This window comes from Hippichthys cyanospilos, chromosome 11 (assembly GCF_059441005.1).
Source record: "Hippichthys cyanospilos isolate Australia breed blue-spotted pipefish chromosome 11, RoL_Hcya_1.0, whole genome shotgun sequence".
NCBI classification, from domain to species: Eukaryota; Metazoa; Chordata; class Actinopteri; order Syngnathiformes; family Syngnathidae; genus Hippichthys; species Hippichthys cyanospilos.
The window spans coordinates 4,520,403-4,547,636 of NC_142379.1; the positions used below are offsets into that span (position 1 = coordinate 4,520,403).

The 27,234-nt window shown below is 39.6% G+C and overlaps 1 protein-coding gene across 2 annotated transcripts in view; it reads left to right on the forward strand.

The window, feature by feature from the left end:
- The window catches only part of LOC148415500 (CD166 antigen homolog A-like), a 45,023-nt gene that overhangs the window by 16,333 nt on the left and 1,456 nt on the right, over positions 1-27,234 (forward strand). The window contains exons 2-14 of one of the 2 annotated variants that reach the window (XM_088428210.1): positions 15,263-15,369; positions 15,576-15,792; positions 16,873-16,937; positions 17,292-17,379; positions 18,745-18,918; positions 19,944-20,068; positions 20,168-20,300; positions 20,573-20,685; positions 20,772-20,898; positions 22,188-22,309; positions 24,704-24,836; positions 26,374-26,403; positions 26,742-26,853. In XM_088428210.1, the coding sequence (XP_088284336.1) occupies positions 15,263-15,369; positions 15,576-15,792; positions 16,873-16,937; positions 17,292-17,379; positions 18,745-18,918; positions 19,944-20,068; positions 20,168-20,300; positions 20,573-20,685; positions 20,772-20,898; positions 22,188-22,309; positions 24,704-24,836; positions 26,374-26,403; positions 26,742-26,853 (1,546 nt within the window). The remainder of the gene's footprint in view (positions 1-15,262; positions 15,370-15,575; positions 15,793-16,872; positions 16,938-17,291; positions 17,380-18,744; positions 18,919-19,943; positions 20,069-20,167; positions 20,301-20,572; positions 20,686-20,771; positions 20,899-22,187; positions 22,310-24,703; positions 24,837-26,373; positions 26,404-26,741; positions 26,854-27,234) is intronic. The other variant, XM_088428211.1, reaches the window with a different exon arrangement.

Below are 27,234 nucleotides of genomic sequence, written 5' to 3' on the forward strand. Positions count from 1 at the left end.
ACTTCGGCTTATTCCTCCTACACTGCAAAAGCATCCATGGCAGGTCTATTGGACATACTAAATTGTCCTTAGGTGTGAATGGTTGTTTGTCTCTGTGTGCCCTGCAATTGGCTGGCAACCAGCTGCCTGAAGTCTGCTGGGATAGGCACCAGCAAGCCAGCGAACCAAGTGAGGATAAGCGGCTCTAGAAAATGGATGGATGGAAAATGAGAGGTTGTAAATGAGGACCATGACAAGAATAAGAATGTGCCCCTGGTGTGACAGTGTATTTTCAAATCAGTAAAACTAAGGCAGTTTTAATTTTGATACTTTGCTTTGCAGCATTTAGCTTCTTTTTACATTTGAATGAGATTTTTGATAGATTAATGACACCCTTAAAGTTCATATAATTGTTAGGGAAATCTCCAACATATATACAGCTCAGGAAATCCAAAATCACACCGTTGCTAGTTGCGAATTTGAGCAGTCCGGGTTTAACCGTTGTGGTAACGTAATTTTCTTAACATCTGAGAGCCACGAATGATTTAACAAATAAAATGATGAGCTGATGTTGTTTAATAAGTGGAAATGAAATTTCAATTTAAGCTACATTCATGGCTGACCAGTTCCTTCTCCACCACAGCTTTATAGCGATACATTTTTGACAGAACAGGCTTACTTAAGTCCATCTAGCCTATTTGCATTCTTTATTTCGAAAAAGAAAGCCGGATTTTCTATCTTGAGGAATCACAATGTTGCATAGCTCCCACAGAGAGGATGTGGCCATTTTTTTTCAACACTTCTCAGACAGCTGAGCCTGTAATAGATTTCTTCTGGAGCTATTTTGAACACTTAGTTAATCATAGGAAGAGAGCGATAATTAGCAATGATGCTGATATATTTAATTTTGACGAATATGGCTATCAGACTTCCTTTAAGAATCAGAATATTTTACGTCAAAACTGTTTTAGCTTTTCAGGGAAGTATTTGTTTGAAATTTGAGTCACTTTTAAGACATTCTGCTGACTGGAAATATTCTGCACATTCTGTTTCGGTTTTTGTCGTTAATAGAAAGACTTTTACGTGAAGGTGAATAGCACAAAATAGTCAAAGTTCATGCATGCTGCCAGTTTACAAAAGTCTCAAATGGGCACTTTTTGCATAATTTTTCTATATTTAATACTTCTTTCAATGAGAACGTTCCTCTGAGACAAATAGGGCAGACTGATGGATGATTAAATCCATTTTTGGCTCTAAGATGCATCTATTTCATTGATTAGCTGTTTCAGGCCCTCTTCCGCTTTGTGTCTTGATGGCACAAGTGGAGCCTTTTAGGTGATGAACAAACGTGATTAGGAGTGATGATCAATATGCAGTCATGACAAGGAGTCAGCCCTGCTCCATTTGAGCTGGTGGCCTCCCGCGCTAATGTGATACCTCCTAAAGAGACCAGTTTTACTGCAATTTAAAACCCTACTTGAGTTGATTATGCCTCCCTGTGATTTCAGACTGTAGTTTTAATTACCCTGACTAAACGATATACTTTGTAAACAAGTCCAGCCTAGCCTTCCTTCGACTGCGCCTCTACTAGTTTTCTTCTCAACCGTCGTTCAATACGTATTGCAAGCAAAATCTCACAGATCCACTCAAATCCCTGCAATATGTGGAAAGAACGACAAGCAGAGCTGCCAAATGACGTTTTCAACTCTATTGCCTCTCCTCGTACATGCCTGTGGCAAAACCAAGGTTTCTTTGGAGAATGCTGAAATGCATCTCGTGGATTTTATCAGTGCCCCTGAGTTAGGAATGGCCAGATAAAAGTCTCCAGAACGTAAACTATAGTTCAACTTTTGAACGCCAATCTGGCTCCAAAAGCAGTTTCATAAACTGCAGGAAGAATAGATGAACAAAAAGCAGCGCGGCAACAATAAAGCTTTCAGGATCCTGCAAGGGAAATTGAATGGCTTTCAGCAGGTGGATAAATTTCATATATTGTGTACAGCTACTTTTATTGGAGCCTTATAAACCTCACCTTGTTGCCCATTGCCCACAAGCAACGCACTTCTTTTTAATACACATCTTTTGATTGCTGCTTTTAGGTAATGAACTGAGAGATTAAAGAGCGTGGGTGGAGAACCATTTTCCTATCAGGGCCCGGTTCAGTATTTAGATATCCCTCTTAACACCATAATAAATATATGAGAAAATATGCCATGATAAATTATGAGCGTTTGTGGGTTACATGTTTTGGGGGCCTTATAAACTCCCAAACAAGCTTACAAAACCTGTGTGAAAACACACATGAAGCCAACCGTTTTGATTCAACGCCAACTTGTTTTTGGCCATTATCAGGGATCCTGCAAAACAACCTTGTCCTTGAGAACTTGCACCACAGATAGGTAATAGTAAATTATGAAGCTTTTGAGTTTTTGTCATCATGTGTGCAACAAAGTACGATGACTCGCCATAAAACACAAAACTCCCTGTAATAATTCAGCTCCATAAGGTCAGAGCTTGACCCCAATGTCTAGTATCCAACCCTGAAAAGATTCATTGGCACTCTCTCTTTGAAGGAATGAATCGTTGCAATAATTCTGTTCCCGTTGCCTAAATTTTCATGAGTTGTAGGTTCGATCCGAGTGCATCAAATGGAGCAGGTGTTTTAAAATGGGGGTACAAGTCCTTGTTGGGTTGTGTGATGGAACGTGGGATGTTAACACTGATTCTGCAGGTACTTATATCAGCAAATCTAATTAAACGCTCTTTAACACCTTGACATCACAACACTAACATTTTCTTTTCAATTTAAGAGCATATTAATTAGAACAAGCTGTTGACGTATTTTTTTAAATTGTGTTATCATGATTTATTTGTCATACGATTCATGCACAAAAGTTTTACACAAGTGTGCATTGTCATTTTTTACGTGATTTTTCGATAGAAAAGCCAGAAATAAAACAGATTATGTTACACGAGCTATCTTTTGCAGTCCCTAACTAAAATATGCCTGAAATACACTGCAAACGTAATTTAAAGTTTCTTTTTTTTTTCATCCGGAAATGCTTTGCGCTGGTTACAGGGTACTTGGCTGGAAATATCCAAGTTGAGAGCCATCGCCACGTAGCAGAGCACATCACCATTTTTACGTATTTACTTCTGAAGAAGATAAATTGAGAGTAAAGGTTACTTTCGCCGCAAATCAATTTGACTCGAGTCAGAAAGGTTTCACTCACATGATTCACACGTCACAATCCACCATGCGGGGTTTTGAAGTGCTCCTAAATATGTTGCACATCATTTTCGCAGGTTACCACTCTAAATATAATGAGTTTTATCAGCGCTGCTGCGGGAATCAGGATGGGAGTACCTGGTTGTTGCGTTTTAATAGCTGGAAATTATTTTCTAATCCCATTTGCACCGTTAAACCTATAATTGAGTCCACAGTATCTCTATTTTCAGAGTTTAATATCCTTGCAGTCAGTCATGCGAGAATTAATACGTGAGAAACACCTTTCTTGTGACGTGTGTCCATTTGCGCCCTCTTGTGACTGGGGCTGAGGTCAGTACTTCCAGAAAAGCGGATATAAAGCAAATGCCAGAAAAACTGGCTTTTATCAGGAATGTTTAATGGATAAGGAGGAGGCGGAGTTAATGGCTGTGGCTGGTTAATGGCCTTCTGTTGCCTTTAATGGCACACCGTTAATGGGAGGTGCGCTCGGGTGTTTTGAGTCATGACAGTGAGCTCTCCGATGGTCTAGATCATCCCCCTCCCCCCCAACACACACACACACGCTCACGCACAACCTGGACGCCTCAAATACATAATTCACGACATAATGGACGTGATTTCTGAGTGCACTCAGCGCTCGACCACTCCAGCCGTCTGGTGTCTTTAAGAGCAGCTCATCTGCAGATGCAATTTATGACATTTTTTAAAGAGGATGCTTGTGTGGTCGAGTATGCGAAGGAAATCATTTCAAAGACTAATGATGGTGCTTGCGAGATCAATTCCTCTACCTTATGGCACGTCATTAAAATAGTGATAATCACCCTCTTTTCTTGGGTAATATGCGTTTTATCTTCCTCATCAGAACAATGTAAGAAAATGCCAGTGGGAACATGTGAGAGCTTGCAAGCAAAACTTTATTTCTTTTTTTTTTTTTTTCGGGACCATTTCAATTAATTCCAGATCGACTGCTTTGATTGTGCTACGAGTGCCTTCAGACTGAGACGGCCATGAAATTAAAAAAAAACAAAAAAACACTCAGCCTCATATCAAGCCTACTTCCTAATCAAAAGGAATAAATGGGAGACAATATGTTTCCATTCTTTGTGCTTTGTAAATCGAGTATGTTTCTCTTCCATGTGGCATCAAAGCTTGAATTTCAGCTCCAAGACGGACATGCCGATAGTTCTGGGAGCGCCAATACATGAATAGAACTAGCGCTGACAACCAGACGCCTGGGTTGTTATGTGGTGCCATGTTTTACAAAGGTTCCCCTGAGCAGAATCAATCAGGCAACATACTGTGTGAAAGATGGGAGAATTTTCAGAAACATGCATATACGGAGCCTCCAGGATTGTTTACCAGATCGTTCCTCATTATATAAACCAACACAGCACAACAGTCAGACTGTGACTGTGTTTATGATGGACCATAATGCAATGCGCTCACTGGGTGTTTGTGGAAAATGACTCACTTCTTCCTCTGGGCTTATTATTGTTTCCCCCGTCTCAACCAACACAGGCAACGCGCAGCTGATGCAAAGTGCTCACACCTGCTTCTTTGGGGATTGTCCACGGGCATCCTGGGAAATGTAGGAAATGGCCACTGCTGAAGAAAACAAGATGAGATGGCATTCCCAGAGGAAGGCACGCTCTCAAATTGCAAAACATAGCTTCAATTTAATTGCGCAGAGAGAGATTCGTGCAGTGCTGTCAGAGCCTTCAAGGCCTTCTCTGAAGGCCTGAACATCATCAAAAGCACCGATCTGCAATTAAAATATTGTATAATTTTGCAAAATATTGTATGAATATATTTCTAACAGTCTTGTCTTCATTTAAGAATGGGACTTGGCTGCATAGTCTACATTATTGCATCTTCTGATTGGTTCCCAGCAATTCCAGTCAGATGCATGCCATGAAGCGGGAAGCGGATGGCTGAACACGATGGCCATCTACACTGAACGTTACTGGAAATGTATTTTCAAGGCAGACTTTTTAACAACATCCTCACGAGGGATAGGCTTGCTGATGCCTATCACAGCCGTCTTCGGGCAGTAGGCGGGGGACACCCTGGTCTGGTTGCCAGCCAGTTGCAGGGCACACTGAGAAAAACGAGGTCACGCTCACAAGCACACCTAAAGGCAATTTGAAGTGTCCAATACACCTACCATGCATGTTTTTTGGGAATGTGCAGCAAGGTAAAACAACCAGTTGTAGCTACTTCATGTTGACTATCATGCATCAAAAATGACTCTGCAAAAAATGTTTCTTGATGATCATCTGCTCAGAACATCACGTTCGATATCCGAGGTTATCTGCACTTGCTTGATTAAAAGAAGGTAGAGCTGAATGGCTTTTGTCTTGACAATGTTGAGAGCCTTGGCTCTTCAGTCAAAGTCAATGGGATAGTGTGGATTGAATGGAAAGTATTCATTTTGAAGTGTAGTTCTGGTGGAAAATGTAAAATAAAGTGTTATAAAACATCATTTGAATTGTACACAAAGCCATTTTATTATTAGAGATACAAAATGAAAGTTTTCATTGGACAACAATCTACTGTGTCATGCTATCAAGATATAAAAAATAGTCCTTGCATTAGATCGTCTACATTGATTGTTTGTAATAGCACGTAGCGTAAAGGTTAGTGAAAACGATTACTTTTCCTGCCTCGACTGAATAAGATTTCACAAGGTAAACTTTCAGGAAACAGCTATTCATGAGACAAGTACATTCTAACGCCCCGAGGGCAAAATAATCCTTTGTCCCCTTCGGCTCTTCTGCCTTGACGGCAAAAGAAACTCGATGGCGTGACGGCAAGCCCGCGCAAGAACTGAAACCGAGGAAACGTTTGTACACAAAGCAACAGTAGGAACCGAACAGAGTGAGCTTGCAGGCGATGGATTAGCTGGATTCCCACCTGCTACTGTCCGCGGTTGTCTTGTGACCACACATGATGCAGCAAACGAAAATTGTTTTCTTTGCCCGAGGGGGCGAGAGCCATCAAAATGTCTCCCCAGAAAACCTCTATTTCACACCGGCCATTTAATCATAGCCAGGCCTATTCAGTGTTCAATTACAATGAAGCACAGAGAAGCATGAAAAGCTTGTAAAGCCTCTCACTTCCTCATAAAAGTTTTGGCCTATTTTTCCCAAATAACACGCAGCATTAAAAACGGCGTGATTGGGGTTTTTGTTTGCAAAGCCATTGCCGGCTAGAGAGCCCAATGTTAAAAAATAAAAAAAAAGCGCGTTGCCTGGTGACAGAGGGGATCCATTATACTCAGTGGACCTTGACCCATGACGCTAGGCTGACATAATTCCCCCTTTGCTATCAGTCCTCATTCTTACAGCTCCAAGGCTGTATTTTGAATGCGTACTTATTAAAGCACAACACTTCCTAACCGTTCCTATCACAGTATTACATTAGATTTCCTAACATCTGCTGAAACTCCTTTAAAATCTCATGATTATAATAATCTCTACATAATCTCTTGATTATAAAAAAAAAATCGGGTATACTACATTAAAACGTTCGCAGCTTCTTAGTAAGTTGCAGTAATGTTACTTGTCTACAAGTGTTGCCCCACCATTTTTGGACAATGTAAACATTTCTTCACCATCTGCCAAACTGTTGCACGTTTTGATGTAAATTGAGTTGAGTGCCACCTGCTCACAAGTCAGATCAAAACCGGATTCACTTTAACAACTATTACTTGTATCAATGACTTTATGTCTAAACAAGAAGATGTTTTGTGTGTGTGTTTGTGTGTCTCCAATATTGAACCCAATCTGCACAACAAAATTGTAGTGATGTCTGTGTAATGACAGATTTGAATCAAAGGTGCTATAACTGTCCAATAGCAGCAGTATTTGTATCCTGCTATGTTTTTGTCAGTAGATATTTTGTTATTGTTTAATGAAACTATTTTTTTGGGCCATTTTAACCATTAAATGAGAATGAATTCATTTTCAAGTTTCAAGTACCCTGTAGGATATCTTCTGCATATTATGAGTTGAAGAAAGATAATAATGTGTCCCGAAGTATAAAAGAGAAACTAATTTATCAGTTGCAATATACTTTTTTGCATCGGATGACTGCAGTCGGTTAGGCATGACACCCATGTCACACCATATCAGGCTTTTTCATCATAAGGCTAATGAATGTGTTTGGCTTCGGACAATATTTCTCATTGGGCTTGTAGATAAGAAGTGTCAGAGAGTGGCTCGCTTATTAGAGGAAAGAATAGCGACTTAGTTGGGCTGGCTTTCAGACAGAGCCCGTGGGGGAAATGTCTTTGCAAAATAGAACCTTTGTCTGTCATCGCTTGACATACAAACGGAACTTTTTTCACATGAGTCCCTGTGAAAGGACCCATTTGAAGGTCAGGGATGTACGGGGCAACATCTTTAGAGGCCGGGTCACTCTGCCCTAAAACAGATGGCGCAGCCTGGAATCCTCACACTGTACAATCCATTTCACATGATTTGCCACCTGGTTACTTCCCAGCACTCTGCCTCTTGAATGCATTAAGCAAGAGTGGGTCTTTATCTGCCTTTAAGAATCATGTCAATTTTTGCAGAATTGCCATTTAATCCCATTACCTGATCATATCGTATTAACAGTGTAAGTGAGATATATTTTTTTTAAAATGGAATCAAATGCATATCAAAGTTTTGGACTGAAACTAAGGACATAACACGGCATCTATAGTCATTATTTAACGCCCAAACGAGCATATTAAAATGTTGTAACTACCACAATTTTTGGGAAGAAAACTAGATGAATAAATACAGAAATAAAACAGAGAAAACATTTTGGACATATGTAATTTCCATTTGTTGAAAACATTATTGAGTAACGTTCGCACATGTACTGTAATACTACCACACAACAGGAGATGTAGGGTTTAATAAGAGTTTGTTTTGGTTCGGTGCTTCTCACTTTTAATTTGCAAAGCCCCCCGAAAAAAGAGAAATCCTTTCACGCCGCGCTCCGACTATAAATGAAATAATTATCCATAGCAATTGTATTGATATACCTAAAACTGTATCTTTTTTAACATGAACAAAAGAAAAAAAAGCAATATAAAGCTAATTTAAACAATAATTAACTATTTTTAACAGCATTTATACAGATTAGTCTAAAACTTTAAAAAAAACTGCATCTAAGCAACTGAAAAAAAAACCTGATGCCATTCCTTTTTTTTTTTTTATTGCAATTACACTTCAAAGAGCAAAAACAAAGCATTTTTCCGGGGGTCATTCATGTCTCCGGCCCCTCTATTTGAGAAGAACTGTTTTAGTTAAAGGTCAAGTTGTTGCATATGTAGGAGGGTTCCCCAAACCTTTGCAGTTTAATTCCTAAACCTAGAATGTATTGCAACAACATTGACATGTACATATAAACTACTGAGAAAGAACACAACAGAATTTAATTTACCAAAGCAAAACCTGAATAAAAAGGTGTCCGCCAAGAAAATGTGTGCCTGCTTGACAATCAATAAGAGTTTATAGCCTTTTACTCTTCACTTGGAACGCCAATAAAAAGTGACCCGATCCCGACCCAAAGCCTGCTTTTAAAGAAAAGTTAGATGTGTGAACCTGCTTTAAGTTTTTGGCTATATATCGTTTCCACCTTTCCTTTTGAAGTCTCACAAAACAAAACTGTATATTGTGCAGCCAGGCTAAAAGCTTGCAAGCTGCTCTCCTTGGACATTTTTTTTTTTTTTTCTGGGTGCAGAACTGGATACCATTAGCGTGATTTTGTGATGACAGTGATGGGCAATTACAGAGGGCTTGAAAAAGCAAAATTATAGCACAGCGTAAATTTGACATACCAGCCCATTTCACGGAGCGACATGAAAGAGATGTAATGCCTCGACGATGTGATTGCAGCTCTTCCCGTAGTCGGGGTGTAGTTGTTTGGCGAAATCGCATCACCGAGTACAAACTCAATATTATACCCACACAGTCAATAGCAGTATGTGTGCACCAATTGAGGGAGCTCATTAAATGCCAGCCACAGGGATGCTTAGGGGACCCTGATGGTACCATTTTCCCAAATTATGCCACATCTTCCTGTGGGACTACAGTTCTTTGCATGACAACAAATAAATTATGAACTGCTCATTTGACTCAGATAAACACTACACACACCTGTATAATCTAATACGACCCACAGCATGTCGTAGACACAATAGCACATCACTGATTTTTCCACCTGCCTGAATTTCGTTATTAAAAATATTACATTAGAAATCTTATACTGTTATGGGGAAAAAAACGTGCAATGTTAAAGAGAGCAAAGGGCTCTGTCACCCATGCCTTTATAAAACAAAACTATAAAAAGAAAAACATGGTTTTATTTTGAGACGCCGCTAATTAAGTACAACCCCTTTCACGCGGAGATCCATTGAAGCAAGAAATTGCTACCAGTGCATGCTTTCATCATAGTGGGCAAATTCCCTTCTACAGTGTTACCTTTGTTACGGCTCCAACAGAAAGCCCGAAGGTAGAAAATCACAGTATCAAATTCATCCCCTCATTTTATGTTGTCGCTGTTTACACCAAACATTAACACAAAAACAAAGGCGGACATATTTTTGTGTTTTCAGGCACTGCTGGAAATATTCCTCGTTCCTTCCGGAAAGGTTTGTGTTTTCAGGCACTGTCGGAAATATTCCTTGTCTCCCACCAAACATTACTTTTCAGAAATCTCCCTTTTAAACATTTATCTTGTGTTGCCAAGGGCTGCATTGTTCAAGTTGGAGTCATACATGTCATATATTTGTCGCTATATCGATAGATAGACAGATAGATAGATATAGAGAGAGCAATTACATTATCTTTGAAAAGCCAGGAACACCCATCAAAGTATGCTCTTGAGCTAAGCCTCCGACAAAGAAAATACTTAATTTAATAAGAACTAATGACTGTGATTATGTCATCTTCCTAAACTTAATTTTAAAGGTCTAGAAGTCATGAGTGATACAATAAAAAGAAACAACGAGATGACTAAACAACCTAATAAGATAAATTAATCTCCATGCAAATTTACTCTTGTGGCTGACGGGCTGCATTGAAGGATTTCAGCCTTTTTCTTTTCTTTTTTTCTTTTTTTGCAAACATGACCTAGCTATTTTAATTTGTCTAAATGACATATAGAATTTCAATCTTTAAGCAATATAATACCACATGGCTCCTGCTGAGTCAGGATTATCTGGAGTTAACAGTGTTATTCATACATGCTATATAAATTACCCCAAAATGTTGCGCGTTTAGAAATGTGCTAAAACTATTAGCACGTCAGCAGGAACACAACAAATATAAATGCAGTTGAAATAACTTAACTAGCCTATCTTGCCTAGCTCTGTTATCTTCACGTCAACTTGTAAGGTTGCAGTTGAAGGACAGAAGAAAGCAAATAACAGATGCCTGGCCTGCTGACCTCTTTGTTTTTCTTCTTGCAAAACAGTGCCTCTGATGGTCATAGCCAACCAGCGCAACCCATTTTGGCTCAGTTTCTTCAATGTTCCTCAATGATCGATGAAAATAATAACGAGTTCTAATTTTTTCCCATCCCCAGATTAATAATAACTCAACCACTATAAACGGCAGTCAGGCAAACACTTTGTATTTTATCTCATGAGATGCACAGCCTCAGCCAGTGAGTTTATTTACAAAAAAAAAAAAAGATTTTTAAAAGAGCAGGGCATTACCGAAAGCTACTTATCAAGGCAGCGTTCATTAGAAACTGCGAGCCTTTTCCCAAGTGGTATCGATCCAAGTGAAGTGGTCCTTTCTGCCCCCTCACCACTGAGCCGCCGCTGGAACGAGGCTATTTGCCATCCTGTCTTTGTGGACATGCGCCATGGGACCTCCATTCAATGCGCAACCCTCATTTTCAGTACTTAATAAGTTTGGACCAGCGCTTTCTTGTGCTGCTCAATGACGAGCGCTTGCACAAGTGGGGGCAAGGGGGTTTAAAGTGTACGGAGGGATGCTGCCACGAGTGTATGCGCGGAAACGGATGGCTGATTTCCCTCGGTGGGCTTATAGCCTAGTTGTCATCCCACCCCGTCTCCTGCCTGTTACGGAGGCGCCTTAATCAGGGACATGAAAGTATCTCCTGTGGCGCCGCCTCCTGTCACTAATGCTCACCTGTCGACTCCCTGATTTACCCCTCGCCGCCGTCTCGGTGTCCACTCGCAACATTCCCGCCAGAGTCAAGAATTCCCATCCGAGTTCAAAAGGCTAACGTGTTTAATAAATTACACTTGATGACACACAAAGGAATGCGGTTTGATTTAAACTTGGGCGATTGCCTCTGAGACAGCTGCTCATGCTTGTGTATGTGTTTGTCAAGGCCAAGTCACAGAGATCACCTACTTTTGTGGAGTAGGATTACCTTATCTTGCTCGGCAATGGCGGCAGCGACTCTGTCGTCTCCAGCGTGCGATTAGCTGTCATTGTGTAACAATGCAATCTGTGCTGATAAGGTCCTGTTTCTCAAATTCACTTTCTAAATGTTCTCAGACTGGTTGAACACAACTTTATTTGAATACCCCCAAAAAATGTAGAATCAATGTTGAATTTGAAAAGCAAAGGTGCGTTTTATACGGTGTGTCTGGTGTAAGTGACGATTTAACAACTATGTGGAAAATGAATCATCGATTACAGGGGGTCACACATCAAGACACATTGCTGAAGTCCGTCCATCCATTATATGAGCTTTCTCCCATTCACAAGTTTTATATATGAATGGACTATTTGCCACTTATTTACCATAGAGAGAAGAGGCCAACGGCAGTCATCTCATGTTGCCGTTCATTTCATGTTATTTCTTGTCTTGTGGGCAAAAATGCCGCAGTGTCTGGCTTGCAGATGTACCAATAAGTCTGGAAGTACTGCTATTCCGACAGTAATAATTTTCTCTTATACGGTATATATTCGAGTGCGACTTTCATCTGATACATCTGAAACATGATATCAGATACATCAACAATGAAATTAGGAGAACTGTTATTGTGAAATGTAAAAGTAAACCCTGATTTACAATTCACAATCTTGAGATAATATACTCTGAACAGTCAGTGCAAACGGTGAAGTTCATTTTTCAAGAGTCTCTCAATCCAAATGGGGATCCCGGGATAAAATGCACATTGATAACAGGGAGTCTTTGAAGATACATTAACATGCTTGACATGAAGAAGCATTTAAGGCAATTAGTCTGAGTCTTGTTGACTACGCAATTTCCATTTACTTTCTCAAAAGGGTAGCGGAAATGCTCCCATACCGCTGACCTAAATGAGCTTGGAGGGCTTGCGATTTCAGTGTTATTAGTAGCTGGTGCAAACGTTCGTTCCTCTCCTTCACCCCACTCTAATCACGTGGGTGAAAAAGTGTTAGTGGTAGCCGCAGTTTTCCCTCACTCCGCTCGTATGAGCGTTGTTTTTTTCTAACTCATTTGCAATCCAAAACCACAGCAACAAAGCACGTAAACAAATTTCCTGCACATTATGGCAGATGATCTTTTGGACATGTCATCTTTTACACCCAAAAAATGTTGACTCGACATGTGGTCACTCCAAATGTTTGTGGTTTATGTTCCTGGGAGCTCTCAAGCTTATTTTTTTTCTGTCTTGTTTCTTAGAAATAGTCTTTCTTTTTAAACTCCACTTTTATTTGATATGCTGACATTGTTTGCTAGAATTTGACCTTGGAAAAAGGGTAGAAAGCAGTTCCTGAATCCAGATAAAGCACAAAATGTAGCAGCATAGCATCCATATGCGTAGGATGTCCTTTGACTTAAAAAACCCCTTCAAGCATGAGAGCCAGTTTCGCTGCATTTGCATCAACACAGCATCAAAATAAAAGTGTCGTCTGCAAACACACAGCTAAACCTCAACTCTGAAACTTGGTAAAATGTTATAGCTGGCATCATTTTGTCCTGTTTTATTTAGTGTTTTTTCACCCACATATCTCACCTTCCTGTCTTTTGTTTGCTTTTCCTACCTTTTTGTCTGCACACCTGCGTCTTATCAGGTTTGTTGGCTCCGCCCCCTTGGTCCTGTACCCTGTCGCCATGCTTTTTCAGTGCCTTCTTTTGTTTGGTCTGCTCAATTTGCTTCCTCATTGTTCAAACGTGAACTCTGGCAGATTTTGTTTCCTTTGTTGTTTTACGTCGCGCCTGAATTGCCGCTGACCAATAATCAACTCGACTTCACGCAGCTTTCTTTGTATTAAATTGTGAAAATGTTTGTTTGGTCCATGAGCTTAAATGCCACCAAGCCTCATTTTAAATGCAGATATTGTATATAGATGCCGTAAGTGCTGCTGGAGGCTTCCTCTGAATGTATTAAATGTATTCCTAGTGTTGTTTAAGTTCCTCTAACAAGCACAAATGTCACACCAAAAAATGTCAGCAATACTTTGTGAAATATTGGATTTCATGGAATAATGCATTAAATAACACTTGCTTTATGGATTATTATGGCCATGATGAACAGAAATGTAACACTACACAATAAAATCACTGATTATATAGACTGTATGAAACAATTCATAGTTTCTGATGATCAAAATATGTGAATAATCTTCCCCCTACAAATATGTTTCCGTATTTTGAAACTCAATCCAAATCAAAAATAAGAATAAACATACTACTTTTTAAAAACTTAATTATAAAAACTTTAGAAATTTTTTCTCCGAGTAGCAAAATCCACTCGTTTTTACACTTGCTGCCCACTTGAGAATGACATCACAGTTGCTCAGGATGGTTTGGTGACGTTAACAAACTGAAATGCAATTATCACAACAGCGTGTTTAGAATAGTGCGTGTAACCTATACCAAAGAAAAATGTAGGGTTTGCTTCCCTTTAACTGTTTCAGATCCCTCAAATTTATAAATGGGCACGTTACAACAAATATTTGTGTATTTTGACTTTTTCTCATCATTTTTCCCTTTTACACTGCACATTGATGTTGTTGCCTGTTTGAAGGCCTGCCATATATTTCTACAGATGGATAAAAACTGTTTAATTAAGTTGAATTGACCTGTGCTGATGGCATTTAATTAACTGAAGGACGCAACCTTTTAAATGCATGTCTTTTAAACAAACACGACAGCAAGGCTGTTGCCACAGCCTCTTTTCACACAACAGAAACCGTAACGATTATGTCCATTCAAACAAGTATTAAATGTGAACTACATTGCCAAGCAAACTAGAGAATAAACAGTTAAGCGTCTGTTTCATTTTGACTTGAATAAGATGCAACGTGACAAATATCAGCCAGTTTTAAATGTGTCTTTAGTTTCCTCTTTGTGCAAGGGCATTACTCTTCTCCCAGGACACGTTTGGGGACAACTCTGTCGTCTTAGATTTGACTTAAGTACTGATGAGCTGTTTCATATTCAAGCTTTAGCTGTCAATTGCTGGCTGTCAACTGCTGACAGCCACTCGTGTGCACTTCCTCAGCTCTGAGAGTCCTCACACTTGATACACATGAAAAAGTTAAATAGAATAACAGCTCATTATCGGCCGACACGGAAGCCTCTCTTTCCCTGCAGCCTTATACCCCTTACCCCCTCATTGCTCATCCCCCCCCCCATCCTCCTCACCAGCACTTTGTCTCCAAAGTCATGTTGTGAATGAAATTCAGGCCGAGAGGGTGCTTATTCATTCATTTATTTATTTATTTATTTTATGAGGCAGTTGCTTTGTTATTACATTGTACATTATTCATTTGGGTTGAACTGTGGTGTGAATATGTAAAGCAGGGTTGTCGCTATCGAATATTTTCAGAATCGATCATTCTATTTTTTATTCCATCAATTAGTCAGATCAGTTGGATACAATTTTATCTTGCCTGAAATGTATTACAGAAACATTTGTTTCTTGATTATTGCTGTTGATGGATGGATGGATGGATGGATAGATAGACACTAAATTATTTGAATACTTATAGCTAGAATCATAATAATGATGTGGGTTATTTTTTTCATTATTTATGTTTGCAAAAAAAAATAATAATTTCTCCTGCTTTTGTGTCTTTACAGTGAGCGGCCTTGAGACAGTGGTGGGCCTGTATGGCCAAACGCTGGAGATTCCGTGCAACAAAGGAGCCGCGAAGGCAGAAGACGCCCTGATCACAAAGTGGAAATATGTAAGTCTGCGCAGAGGTCAATGGACCCAAAACGGTGAAGTCCGTCTTGACACCCAGCGTCTGACACCCATTTATCATGTCTGAGCCACACCCAGTCTGAGTGCATTTGCTGCGCGCCGGAGCGTGCATCTGTTCCTCAATGTGACAGCATGCGTGCGTGTCTTTGTGTTCATCCCTCGCGTGTTTTCGCTACAAATCTTCTCCAGGACAAAGGTGACGGACTCTCAGGAGACCTGCTGGTCAGGCAGAAAACCGAAAGCGTCTCCATTAGCGCCACTGATGAATACAAGGACCGCATCAACATGGCCGCTAACTCCAGCCTGTTATTGTCTGCCGCCAAGCTGAGCGACCAGCGAACTTTCACCTGCATGATGGTGATCGGCTTAGACATCCATGAGTATCCAGTCAACGTGGTCGTCTACAGTGAGTGGAGTGTCGGGTTTTACTGTTTTTGGTCATGTTTTTTGCTAAAGGGGGGTCTCAAAATGGCTACTACTAAATAAATTAACCACTAAATGAATTCAATATCTTTTTGTAATTTAGTATTAATGTAATTGATTACTGAATTTAGTCAAGTACTTTAGTGATTTCTCTATATACTAATGTACTGAAGGAATCAGTTACTTTAGAGTTGCTAATTGATTACTTTGTTTAATTACTTTAGAGCTAGTAATTTTACATTTAGCAAATAAGTACCTAAAGCCACCTGAACTGCTTGAGTACCTAAAATAAGCAGTTTAGTTCTTGATTACCTGCAGTAATTGACATCTTCAGTACTTTACTACCTAAAGTAAAGACTTTAGTACTTGATTAGCAAAGTAACTTACTTTAAAACTAAATTACTTTATGTTCTTAAGTACTGAAATAATCAACGTGGCATTAGTAATTGACTACATGAGTACTTCTGCTTATGTGCTGAAGTAATTACTAAAATCTAATGCAATTGGTTACTTTAGCACTTGAGTATGCAATAAACACATTCATACACTCACAGTTAGCTAGTTAGAGCCAACCGCCAGCCTTTAAGGGACAGTGTGTAAAATTTAGACCGTTTTTCATTGTGAACAGTAGGAGGTGCTGCAGATGCTGCATTTACCATTGTTTGTAGCTATAACAAACATGGCCGCCTCCAGAATAGTGCCACACCCTTGTAATATACTTTAATGATTACTAGACCTATGATATTTAAAACATACTGTTGCCCATTAAACACACATTCATCTGTTAGTTTTTGAAATTTACAACCATTTAATGTATTTCTTTTTAATGAAAAACGGTTTAAATCTTACACACTGTCCCTTTAATGCACAACAACCTACTCTACATACAACACCCATGTCACTCACCTGAATATTTTCAATATTCCCTCAGTTTACCTTTCCTCTGAAATATACTGGAATTTGAAATAAATAAATCCACTTCCTTGAAAATATACTGCAAATCTTGCTGTATTTTATAATACCAGACGTATCATTAATATATTTATAAATGTGTGTATTACAGAGGCACCCGCAGGTGTGGAGATTTCTGATAAGGCACAAGATCTGGAGATTGGCAAACCTACAAAGGTGTTTTTTTTTTTCTCTGTGTGACAAACGCTACTTATACTAACATTTTTTTTTTTCTAAAAGCAACATCAAGGGAAACCCCTACTCCTGAGGCGTACCAGCGACTCTGTTATGACAGTACAGTAATGAGTCCTTTTGAAGTAGTGCTCATGAATTAGTAACAAGAACATCCCTTACTGCTGCAATTAGAATACGCATAGGACTGGAGCGGAATCTTTGGACATTTTATGGTCCGTTGCGTAGAATATCCCCGAGTCATTTGCTGTGGGAGGGGTTGCTTATAGCGATACTTGGATGGTTCAAACAATTACTTTTCAAATGTTTTTGAGATATTCTTGTCATTTCATTCCGCAGCTGGCTACGTGTGTCGCAAAAGACGCCAATCCGGCAGCGAATATCACGTGGATGAAGAACAACAAACCTCTGGTGGATGGCGGGAAAGGTGAGTTACTTTATTAGAAAACTCATTACAGCAGGATATGTGCTCTAATTATAAATGCAATAAAACACAAGTATTGGTTTTCTCTCTAGTTTTTTATTTGCAGTTAGGGTACTTTGCCCTAATACCATATCACCACAGCTTTCAACTAAAAATGGCAGATTCCCAGTTTTAATTTAAAACTGTTCATGGCAAATATTGGTTTTAATTTGAAAAATAATCATGTTGTGTCATGTTGATGTGTTGTCTTTAGATGAATGTCATAAAAACAACTCAGTGTTCTTCCTTCTAGCCATGAATTTAAAATAAAAGTGCTCTTTCAATAAATATGAGCAATACTTTAAAAAAAAAAAAGTTATTTCACTGTGTTCAAAAGCTATTGGGTCACTATAAATTACACTAAGCCCAAGTTTAAAAAGAATAAAAGTTCGACATAATAAACGCTTCATTTGATGGAAGAGGAGTCACTCCAAAAAAACTTTCTTAACAAAAATATGTTCTATGCACACACATTAGTCCAAACATGTCATTTTTGTTATTGTGTTTGTGGAATATCAATTAGACAGCAAAATCCACCCATTTTTAAGCAGCTCATGTGGGTGGCCATTTTGTCACCCACTATTGCCTAAAAATGACATCACCGTGCTCAGGGCCGACGTAATCACCAGTCCCGGTTCACCTTTTCTGACTTAGGTCATGTGACATTTGCAGGACAACTAATTTTGTTGTTTAATTCATAATCCACAAACGCAATAGCAATAAGAATGCCGTGTTTAAACTTTTCGGGCTGCATAGGACATATTGTAAAGAAAATTTGAGGGGTGACCTCCACTTAAAATCACAGGGCTATTGTGAGAATTGTTGCTAGCTTAGCTACACAAAACTCAGCTACAGTATGTGGCTCACTACTTTCATCACACTGTACCCATTTTACTCTAGATTTAGCAACCACCATTCTGGTTAATATTCTGTCCTTGCTTTGTTACTGTAATATTTGAGGATACCTGATAAGAAAGACTAAAACACACATGCTAATATTAGCTTAGCTTGGTCATGCAGTATTATACATCTCAGTCACCGCAATACTTTGGTGCTGTCTTTCAATGGAATCAATAGAGAATCTTGCTCTCCATCATTGTTTGTTGTCAGTTACTTGACTGATGCATTCAATGCCGCGTGGAAAACTGACCGCCTTTGAGATTTTCATCCCAGTCTGGAGTTCCTCGTAAAGTCTATTTCTAGTGCACATTAAAAGAGCAAGGTTTCCACACAGGGCTACAGTTGCCATAAATCTGTGTTTGTGTCTAATGAAACTACTATGTGCTTTTGGGTGCCCTCTAACAGCTTCTTGTTTGTTTATCGGCACAGGCGTTTCCATCCAAACCTTGGTGCAGGTGGACCCCGTAAGCGGCCTGTCCACCACCGCGTCCACGCTGGAGTACTCGGCTAGCAAGGAGGACACCGACGCCCAGTTCTCCTGCGGCGCTCAGCACATTGTGGGCACGGAGCTGGAGTCGTCTGCGCTCACTTTCACAATCACATGTGAGTCAACCAACTTCTCTCTTCTTAAACGCAAAATTATTAATGTTTCTTTGAGTTTCATCATAGCAGGCTATGAAATAATAATCCTGACTTGTGTTTACCTCCCTTGACTGAAAAGATGTTTCTTTTTTTCTCTTTGAACAACGTAGCTCTGTTATGCAGGTTATCTGGAGAAAAGGAAAACTTGTGACTTTTGCTCTTTAGTGTTGCGAAGATGTGCGGTGAAATGGGATTAACGCAGAAACAGCATTAAATATTGAAGCCCCTTGCTCGCTGTGGCCTCCAAATAAACTGGTGCACTTTCACACGAGGGAAGCTAACAGTTTGTCGAAGATACAGCACAAACTGAATCATGCCTCGCGTTTTAAAATAATTGTTCAGCTGACAGGGACCATCAAGCATGCTTTGCTTTGTGTTCCTTTGAACCTTGCAAATGTTGAGAAGCATTAATTAAAACCCACTGTTATTCAATGCTTAAAAATTTCACACTCATGCAATAGTTAAAGTTCCAACCAAAAACAAAATACGTGTTGACTTTTTCCATTATTACAAGGATCCCGATTCAACGCATAGCATACAAGGGATCCAATTAGTTTGTTTTTTTAAATAATTATGTTAATCAGCAATTCAAAAGTGATGGCTGATTTTGATTATTTAATTTTCAATACATTTTTATTTATATTTACGTTTGTAAGTTTCAAGTGATTTCAGTGAGAATTGTGGGTTTTTCCTTCTTTAACTGAGGGGTACGACCAATTTTGTCCACATATACAGTATGTGTGTGTGTGTGTGTGTGTATATATATATATATATATATATATATATATATATATATATATATATATATATATATATATATATATATATATATATATATATATATATATATATATATATATATATATATATATATATATATATAATATATAATATATATATATATATGTATATGTATGTATGTAAAACACCACACACACACATATATGGGATGCCTACCCTTCATTAGACGTCTTCCTCTCCTCCAGACTCCACTGAGAACATCATCCTACAAGTGATCGCCCCAGAACCTTTGGTGGAAGGTGACAACGTGACCCTCAAGTGCGTGGCAGATGGCAACCCTGTGCCGACCAGCTTCAACTTCCACCTGAAGGTACAGTGATGAGTCTGTTGTGTCTTACAATGTCAGTAATCAGTGGAGCATCCCGAGCTAATCAGCGGCTATTGCGTGTATGTGTGTGTCTGTTTGCAGGACGATATAATCCCAGTGAAAAATACGAATACATACATCCTCACTCATGTCTCGCGGGACACCAGCGGTGAATACCAGTGCTCTCTAATTGACAACCCCGCCATGATGGCTTCCAAGGACGTCACAATCAATTGTAAGTCATCACACTGGCGTTCTCTGAAAAAAATTGTTCCATCAGAGCTGTCATTTTTCTCCGGTTTCGGAGCCTCTAGTCTTGCTGTTGAGAGTGAAGCGCGTTTGCCCCGCACCTTTTAGATCTCTTGGTCTCCTCACTTTGTTGTGTCATCCTCCGCTAATAAGCCGCAGCTCAGAAAGAGGAGTGTAGTTAATAATAGAAATATCTCCGAGCTTGTCAGATCCGTGAGCAATCTCTTCACCATCCTCGCACTTCTTTGTTTCTTTTAGACCTAGACATCAAATTAAGCCCCACTGGGAACGTTGTCAAGACAGCCGGGGAGGCCTTGCAGCTATCTTTCCAGATTGACTCTTCGGGGGAATCAAAGGTCTCCTGGACCAAGGTAAAAAAAAAAAACTGCCGAAAGCGTCTGCCTCAAAAAAAACAAGTTGGTTCTTGAGATGAAAAACACTGTTTTGTTCCAATCAGGACAATGTCAAGTTGGACAAAGAGCCCAAGTTTGACACGCTTAAGTACTCGGATTCTGGCCGCTATGAGACTGAGGTGAAAATGGGAGCACTTAGCAAGAAGGCTTCTTTTGACCTGGTTGTTGAAGGTAAGGGCCTCATACGCCTCATACGCTCGCTCACACTGCTGCTCCAATTGCCCAATTCAGATAATGGACTATGCACTGCTCTTCTACTATATATAGATTATATTTAATTGTCTTTGCTAATGTACTACTGGTCTCCTGCTAATGCTTTAGTTACTAATGTGCTATATTTACATCATAATGGACTTTGAGTGCGCCACTGTAATGTGATGTAATGATGCAAATCACGTTTAAGAAAAATCACAAGGGAGTTTTCCGCGTGGATGTCTGGAAACGGTTTCGTGTAGTCCTGCAAAATTTGTCCTAAAAAATTGGAACTTGATTTGTTAGTGAACCAAAGTTAATGTTCCACCTTAATTCAAATATTTATTTATGTATTTTTAGCTGCACTAATAAAAATGTATTTGGGACCATAATCAATGCCCCATCCACCTTTAATTTATCGCATTTGACGGTCTTTGCTCATCTTATGTATAACATTCATATCATAATATATTGTTGATGTGTGACCAAAACCTCGTAAGTCATATTATACCCAAGTTCTCGCCGGTTTTGGGAGTCGCCTGAAAGCGTTGATTGTGGAGATATGACGATTCAATATGTGTGTCATATCTAATGACTACGAGTTTGTTTTGTTATTTTTGCAGGTAAAGTCTCACTTTGGTCATTAAAATGAAATTCACCAAACAATACGCGTTGCTCCGTTAGCCATCACTAAGTATGAGCTCAACTTGCCGGATTGTCATATGAGTCAGACTAAGCTCAGCATGTCAACCAATCCTTCGATGGCGATAAGTTTGGCTCGGCCCCGAGAGGTGCATATTTTATTAAAATGGCATGGAGACGTTGCTCTCTATTAGCACAAATTAGCATGTCCTCTCAATCTTTTTGCATATAAAAAGATAAAGTGTGAAAAATGACCCTTTGTGATTTCTCTGCATTTCTATGCCCAGCTGTCCATGAGCTGTTGCCAGGCAACCAGCTGAGACTCCACAAAGTCCCTGACAGCTCTCTACTTAAAAAAAACGAAAAGAAAAAAAATAGCAGGATTAGGCAAATGATGTCCTTTTGACTAATTAGCCGGCTTTGCTTAGTTTATCATTGCTTTTTCACGCTCTCGAGCAAAAAAGGTGAACTATCTCCGGTTGTGACAAGACAGTTTCAATCCTGTCGGCAAAAAAAAAAAAAAAATGAAAGTAAACAACCCCGGCTATTGCTTTGAGGTCTGCACTTTATATTGGACGTGTGTGTAAATGAAAAAAGAACATCACAACAAGAGCGTCCCGTTGCAGGCGCTCCAGTGATCAAACAGCTGTCCAAACAGCGTAGTGAAGACGGTCAACATAAAGTCTTGATTTGTGAGGCCGAAGGCTCTCCAAAGCCATCTGTTTCCTGGAGCATCAATGGCACCTCGGTACGTATACACACACACCCACAAACACACACATACCCACAGCAGTGGCAGCAAGGGAAATTGTGTTTGTCCCTTTTCTTTGGAAACTATACAAGCAATAGCAAAAAAGGGTATTCTGATCATAACTGTTGTTCTCGGTTGTGGGGTTTTTTTGTTTGTGTGTTTGGTTGGTTTTTGTCTCCAAGAAAGCAACAGAGGAGTCACCACTAAATCCTTTGTTTGACTTGTAAAACCAACCAATTAGCAGGACTTTATGAAAAAGAGGATGGTTTCCAAGGTTACGCAAAGATCACTATATCTTTCCTCTTTGATGATCTCTGGTAATAAAGAAGGAAATTGACTGTGGAGACATTTCACATTGAGGAAACTCGCTAATAGCCTTACACGTCTTGATACAGTAGTTTCGTTTTTTATATATATATATATATATATATATATATATATATATATATATATATATATATATATATATATATATATATATATATATATATATATACACACACACATACACACACACACACACACACACATAGTTTTTCAGTAGCAGAAGCAATAGCGAGATCTGGTGTTTTATTTCATGTACTTTTAAGAAATGTATAGGTAGGAATAAAACACATAGTTTGCACAAGACAAAAGCAAGACTACCATTGCCTTATGTCAATAGTACAAAAATATTAAGGAGTTATTTACTTTTTGTACGGAAAAACAGGACTCGCGCTTGTTAGGGTCATATTCCCTAGCGACCCTAGCCTAGCCTTCTTCGTATTTCTTGATTATCTCCAGCTTCGTTTCCTTACTAATCGTCTTCTTAATTCTCCCTTTAACATCACTAGCAATCTTGGGACCCATGGCTTACCAATTAAAGTTTGAATTAAGCACTAAATTGCACAATAAATACCATATTGCAAGCACTCACACGAGATCAAATCTTTAGCATGTCGCCATCTTGGTGATGTCGTGACGCCGACCAATAGCAGACCAGTATCATGACTTAGTACACATTTTTATTGTAAAACTGCAACTTTATTTTAATCAAATTCAGTGTAGTTGCATGATTTCAGCAATAAAACACTACCTCGTAAATGTATCGGTTGCGATATCTATCTAACAACTTTATCAACTTTATTCTGATAAATACAAACATTTGTACTTTGTTCTTGTAATAATTCCTCCTTAATTCTCTAAACCTTACATGTAATATCTTCTTTTTTCTGTAATTTTTTTTTTGTTAGCATGGTTCTTGCTTCTTGAAGACAGCAGTTAAGCAGAAATGAAAAGGCACCGTAAAAACGTTTCCCTAGCCCTGATCTACGCAAAGCATGAAGCAGCGCCGCGCTTCGCTTGGTTGCCGAGCGCGCTCGTTGTTCCTGCTCTGCGCGTTGCACTTTGTTTACGTTTTTCCCCTGCAGCTGTCACACCTGTGAACATATCCGGTCCTGGCAATTCGAGGCAGGTGCGCCTTTGGAATTCGTAAACAAACCTAATTTCTCCCAGGCTCCATCACGGCGGTATCACAATGACAAAATCCCCCTTTTTTTGTTTTTTGTGAGTGTACACCTGAATACCGTCTGACTGCACAAAAAGCGTCAGCGGGAGCAGAGTGAATTACATACGCCACCTGAGGGCCTATGGGCTGCAAATCTATTTGTGGAGGATCATTTTCACTCCTTTTAGTCCATAGCTGAACTCAAGCCGTGGGTGATAATGAACCTTTCACAAGCCCGGCAATGTTGAGAATCTTGCAAAAAGGTACATTTTCGTTTCACCCTTTAGAGATATCTTTTCAAAAGGACTTGAGCACAAGCTTCGCTAATGGCTATTCAAGTGCACGGTATTTGTATCTGCGAGTATAGGTGTAACTGCTGAAAAAGCGTATTGATTATTTGTATTTTTTTTTTTTTTTTTTGCTTGAAAGCTTGAGCGCCTCCAAGCATGCAGTTGTGGAAAATCAAACTGGTCAAACACTGCCTCCTAGTGGTGTTTCAAAGCACTTGAAATTGCTCATTTCCTAAATCACAAGCTATAGGAATCATTTTGAGTAGTTATTATACATTTGCCATGATAGTACATATTTGCAGCATAATATGAGAATAGTGTCCATAGATGACATCCAGTGCGTCATGCGAGACAGCGACAATTGCTCGAAGTAATTTAGCATTGTGTTATTACCATACGCACGGGTGCCTTCCCACCTCTGTCGCAACTCCCTCACAAGTCAGAAAAATGTTGTTGTTATCGTCCCTATTCAATGCCATTTAACAAGAGAAAATGTGTTTATTTGAAGTGCCGCCTCATTTATCGAAGTGAAGGATAGGATTCATCGGAGAGGATTTGAGGAAATGCTGCAATTTAAAATAGGCTAACGAAGCACGCTGCCATCTTGTCCCCCAGCTTGATGAAAGCCCCTTCGTCAACGGCAAGGTCACGCACAAAATCACGGTGGTGCCCACAGTCAACCTGACCGTCACGTGCACCGTGTCCAACGAGTTTGGCGTGGACACGCGGGACATCAACGTGTCTTCCCGTGAGTACGCCGCAACCTCGTTCGCAATCCGTTAACGCCACCACGCTTCCCCTCATCAACGACGCGGCTAACCGACTCTGCTAGCATGCTGACTCGACATCACGACGCCAATCATGTTCACGCTCATTAACAATCACTTTGCTGCTTTTTTTTTCCCTTTGCTGGTTTGAAAAGAAAACAAGATGTAAGCAAAGATATACTATGGACAAAAGTATTGGGTCATTTACATGCACAAGACATGACAAAGGAAGAAAATGTGCAGGGTGTCGTCCCCTTTGTAGTTCAACCATACAACCTACATTTATGGTTGTTTATATGGGATGCTAAAAAAATTTTTAAAAAATAATACTAACAATTCTTGTTAATATGGGAATAGCCTATTAGGTTTTTTTTTTGTTTTGTTTTTTACACAATTGATCTTTTTTTAACTCTTGAGCAGTACTCTGTCCAATCATTTGATCTTTGCATCAAAGGCATTTCACATCAAAAGAAAAGCATTAAAAGGAGACACCAAGGAGCTGAAATTTCATCCAGATGATTACGACTTGTCTAATTTCCGTTTGGCCAGGAGTGTGCCATCCTTTGGCTGAAGTACTGTGAGAATGATTTGGAAGAAAATTACCCAAAATGATAAAAACAAAAAAATACTGCGCAAGGGTTAAAGCTTACCCAATATTTCAAACGTTTTATTGAGGAGCCAGGACACATATTTTACTTGAAAACAAACGCAACACTCCCAAATTGAAATCACTGGCATTATTTTTGGCTTTCTGCAGAACATTACAGAATAGAAAACACTGCACTTATCCATGCTTTATTTGTGTGTTTTGAATTCGGGTAAATACATTGATTAGACTTACCTATTTATTTATTCCCAACTTTCCCCATCTAGGTAATACTAGTGTTGCGACGATTAATCGATTCTTAGTTGCAAGCCAGCCGACTTTACGGTCTCATTCTCTGACGTCACTCACAGGGCCAGGACCTGCCTTTTAAAGCCATATGTTCAAAGTCACGGATAGGACAGGAAACATGAGAGGACGGTGACCCCAAGTGGACAAAAATAATACCTGAGCCCCACGTGCACCTCTAATTGAGTGTAATATGTAAAATGAATTTGTGAGTTAGTTGGTAGAATACTCAATGTTCAACATTTGCAGCCTCATTTAATAGATAAAATAAAATTGGAATGATGGTTTGAGCTCAAGGAAGAAAATAACAAGGCATCCACAATTTAACAAGGGGGGTCAATGGGTTTCTTTGAAATGCTAGAGAAGTTTGTCAAGGTATGCCTGAATGCTTTTGTCCATCTTCACCCAAAAGTGATACTTGCATGCCACCGGTGTCGTCGTAAACTTTTCGCCGTGTCACCGTTTCATCCTGTTCTCTTGTGTGCGCGTGTATGTGTTGGGATGCTGGGACTCGACCTGTCTTCTCTGATCTGAACCTCCTGCATGCAGACAGTAGACTAGAGGTAGCCTTAGACGTCATTTTTGCCTTGGTTGGACGTTAATTTTCATTTCGTATCTGCTTTCAGTATTTGAGGAGGTGAGAGTGGATAAACGAGGTAAGTCGTAGACGTCTTTTTGCTTGTTAGAAATTGGGTGAAGCGGCTAGGCAGCAAATAATCTATGAAAGAATTAGACAAACGTGGAACACAGAAGGAGCGGCGCCACCAGCATCCTTGCAAACGTGATATCCATTATCCTGCCGGCTGAACAAGCGATGTCATAAACAGGACCCCTGTCAATAACATTTACCTCAGCGATTCATAATCATGTACAGTGGCTGTGTGTCCATCCTGCCCATGCGTTTAGGCTTCAACTTCCTGTTTCCTGGTCAGGAGGGCCGCACTGGCGCCAGACCATCAGGCGCGTGACGCTGGTGTTTGTCTTTTTTCCGCAGACCAATCAGACGACGCCGATCAAACCAAGTTGGTGGTCGGGGTGGTGGTCGGCCTTCTCATCGCCGCCATGGTCATCGGGCTGGCCTACGGGATCTACCAGAAGAAATCCAAGTGAGTTATACTTCAGCCTACGACAGACGTTCTCGTGGACTCGGTCTCGTCAGACATCTTGTTTTGTGGAATTTGTTTCTCTGTTTAATTTTTTTCAATATTTTCAACACAAACAAATCACCTACTCTTTCGGTGCCAAGAGATGGGCGGTATCATTTGAAAGATTGATTTCCATTCCTTATTTAGAATTCGTTGGACAGTTATCTTTGTTGTATGTATGGCAACACTGCCATCCAATGGTCACAGTTGTCACTACCGTTCTAGATAAGCGCTTGCCAAGGATGACAGCTACCCTCCGTTATAAAAAATAAAAAAAAAACGTATTTGATGAACATTTTACTAGCCAGAAACCTGAAGTCAAATCAGCATTTCAATGATGTG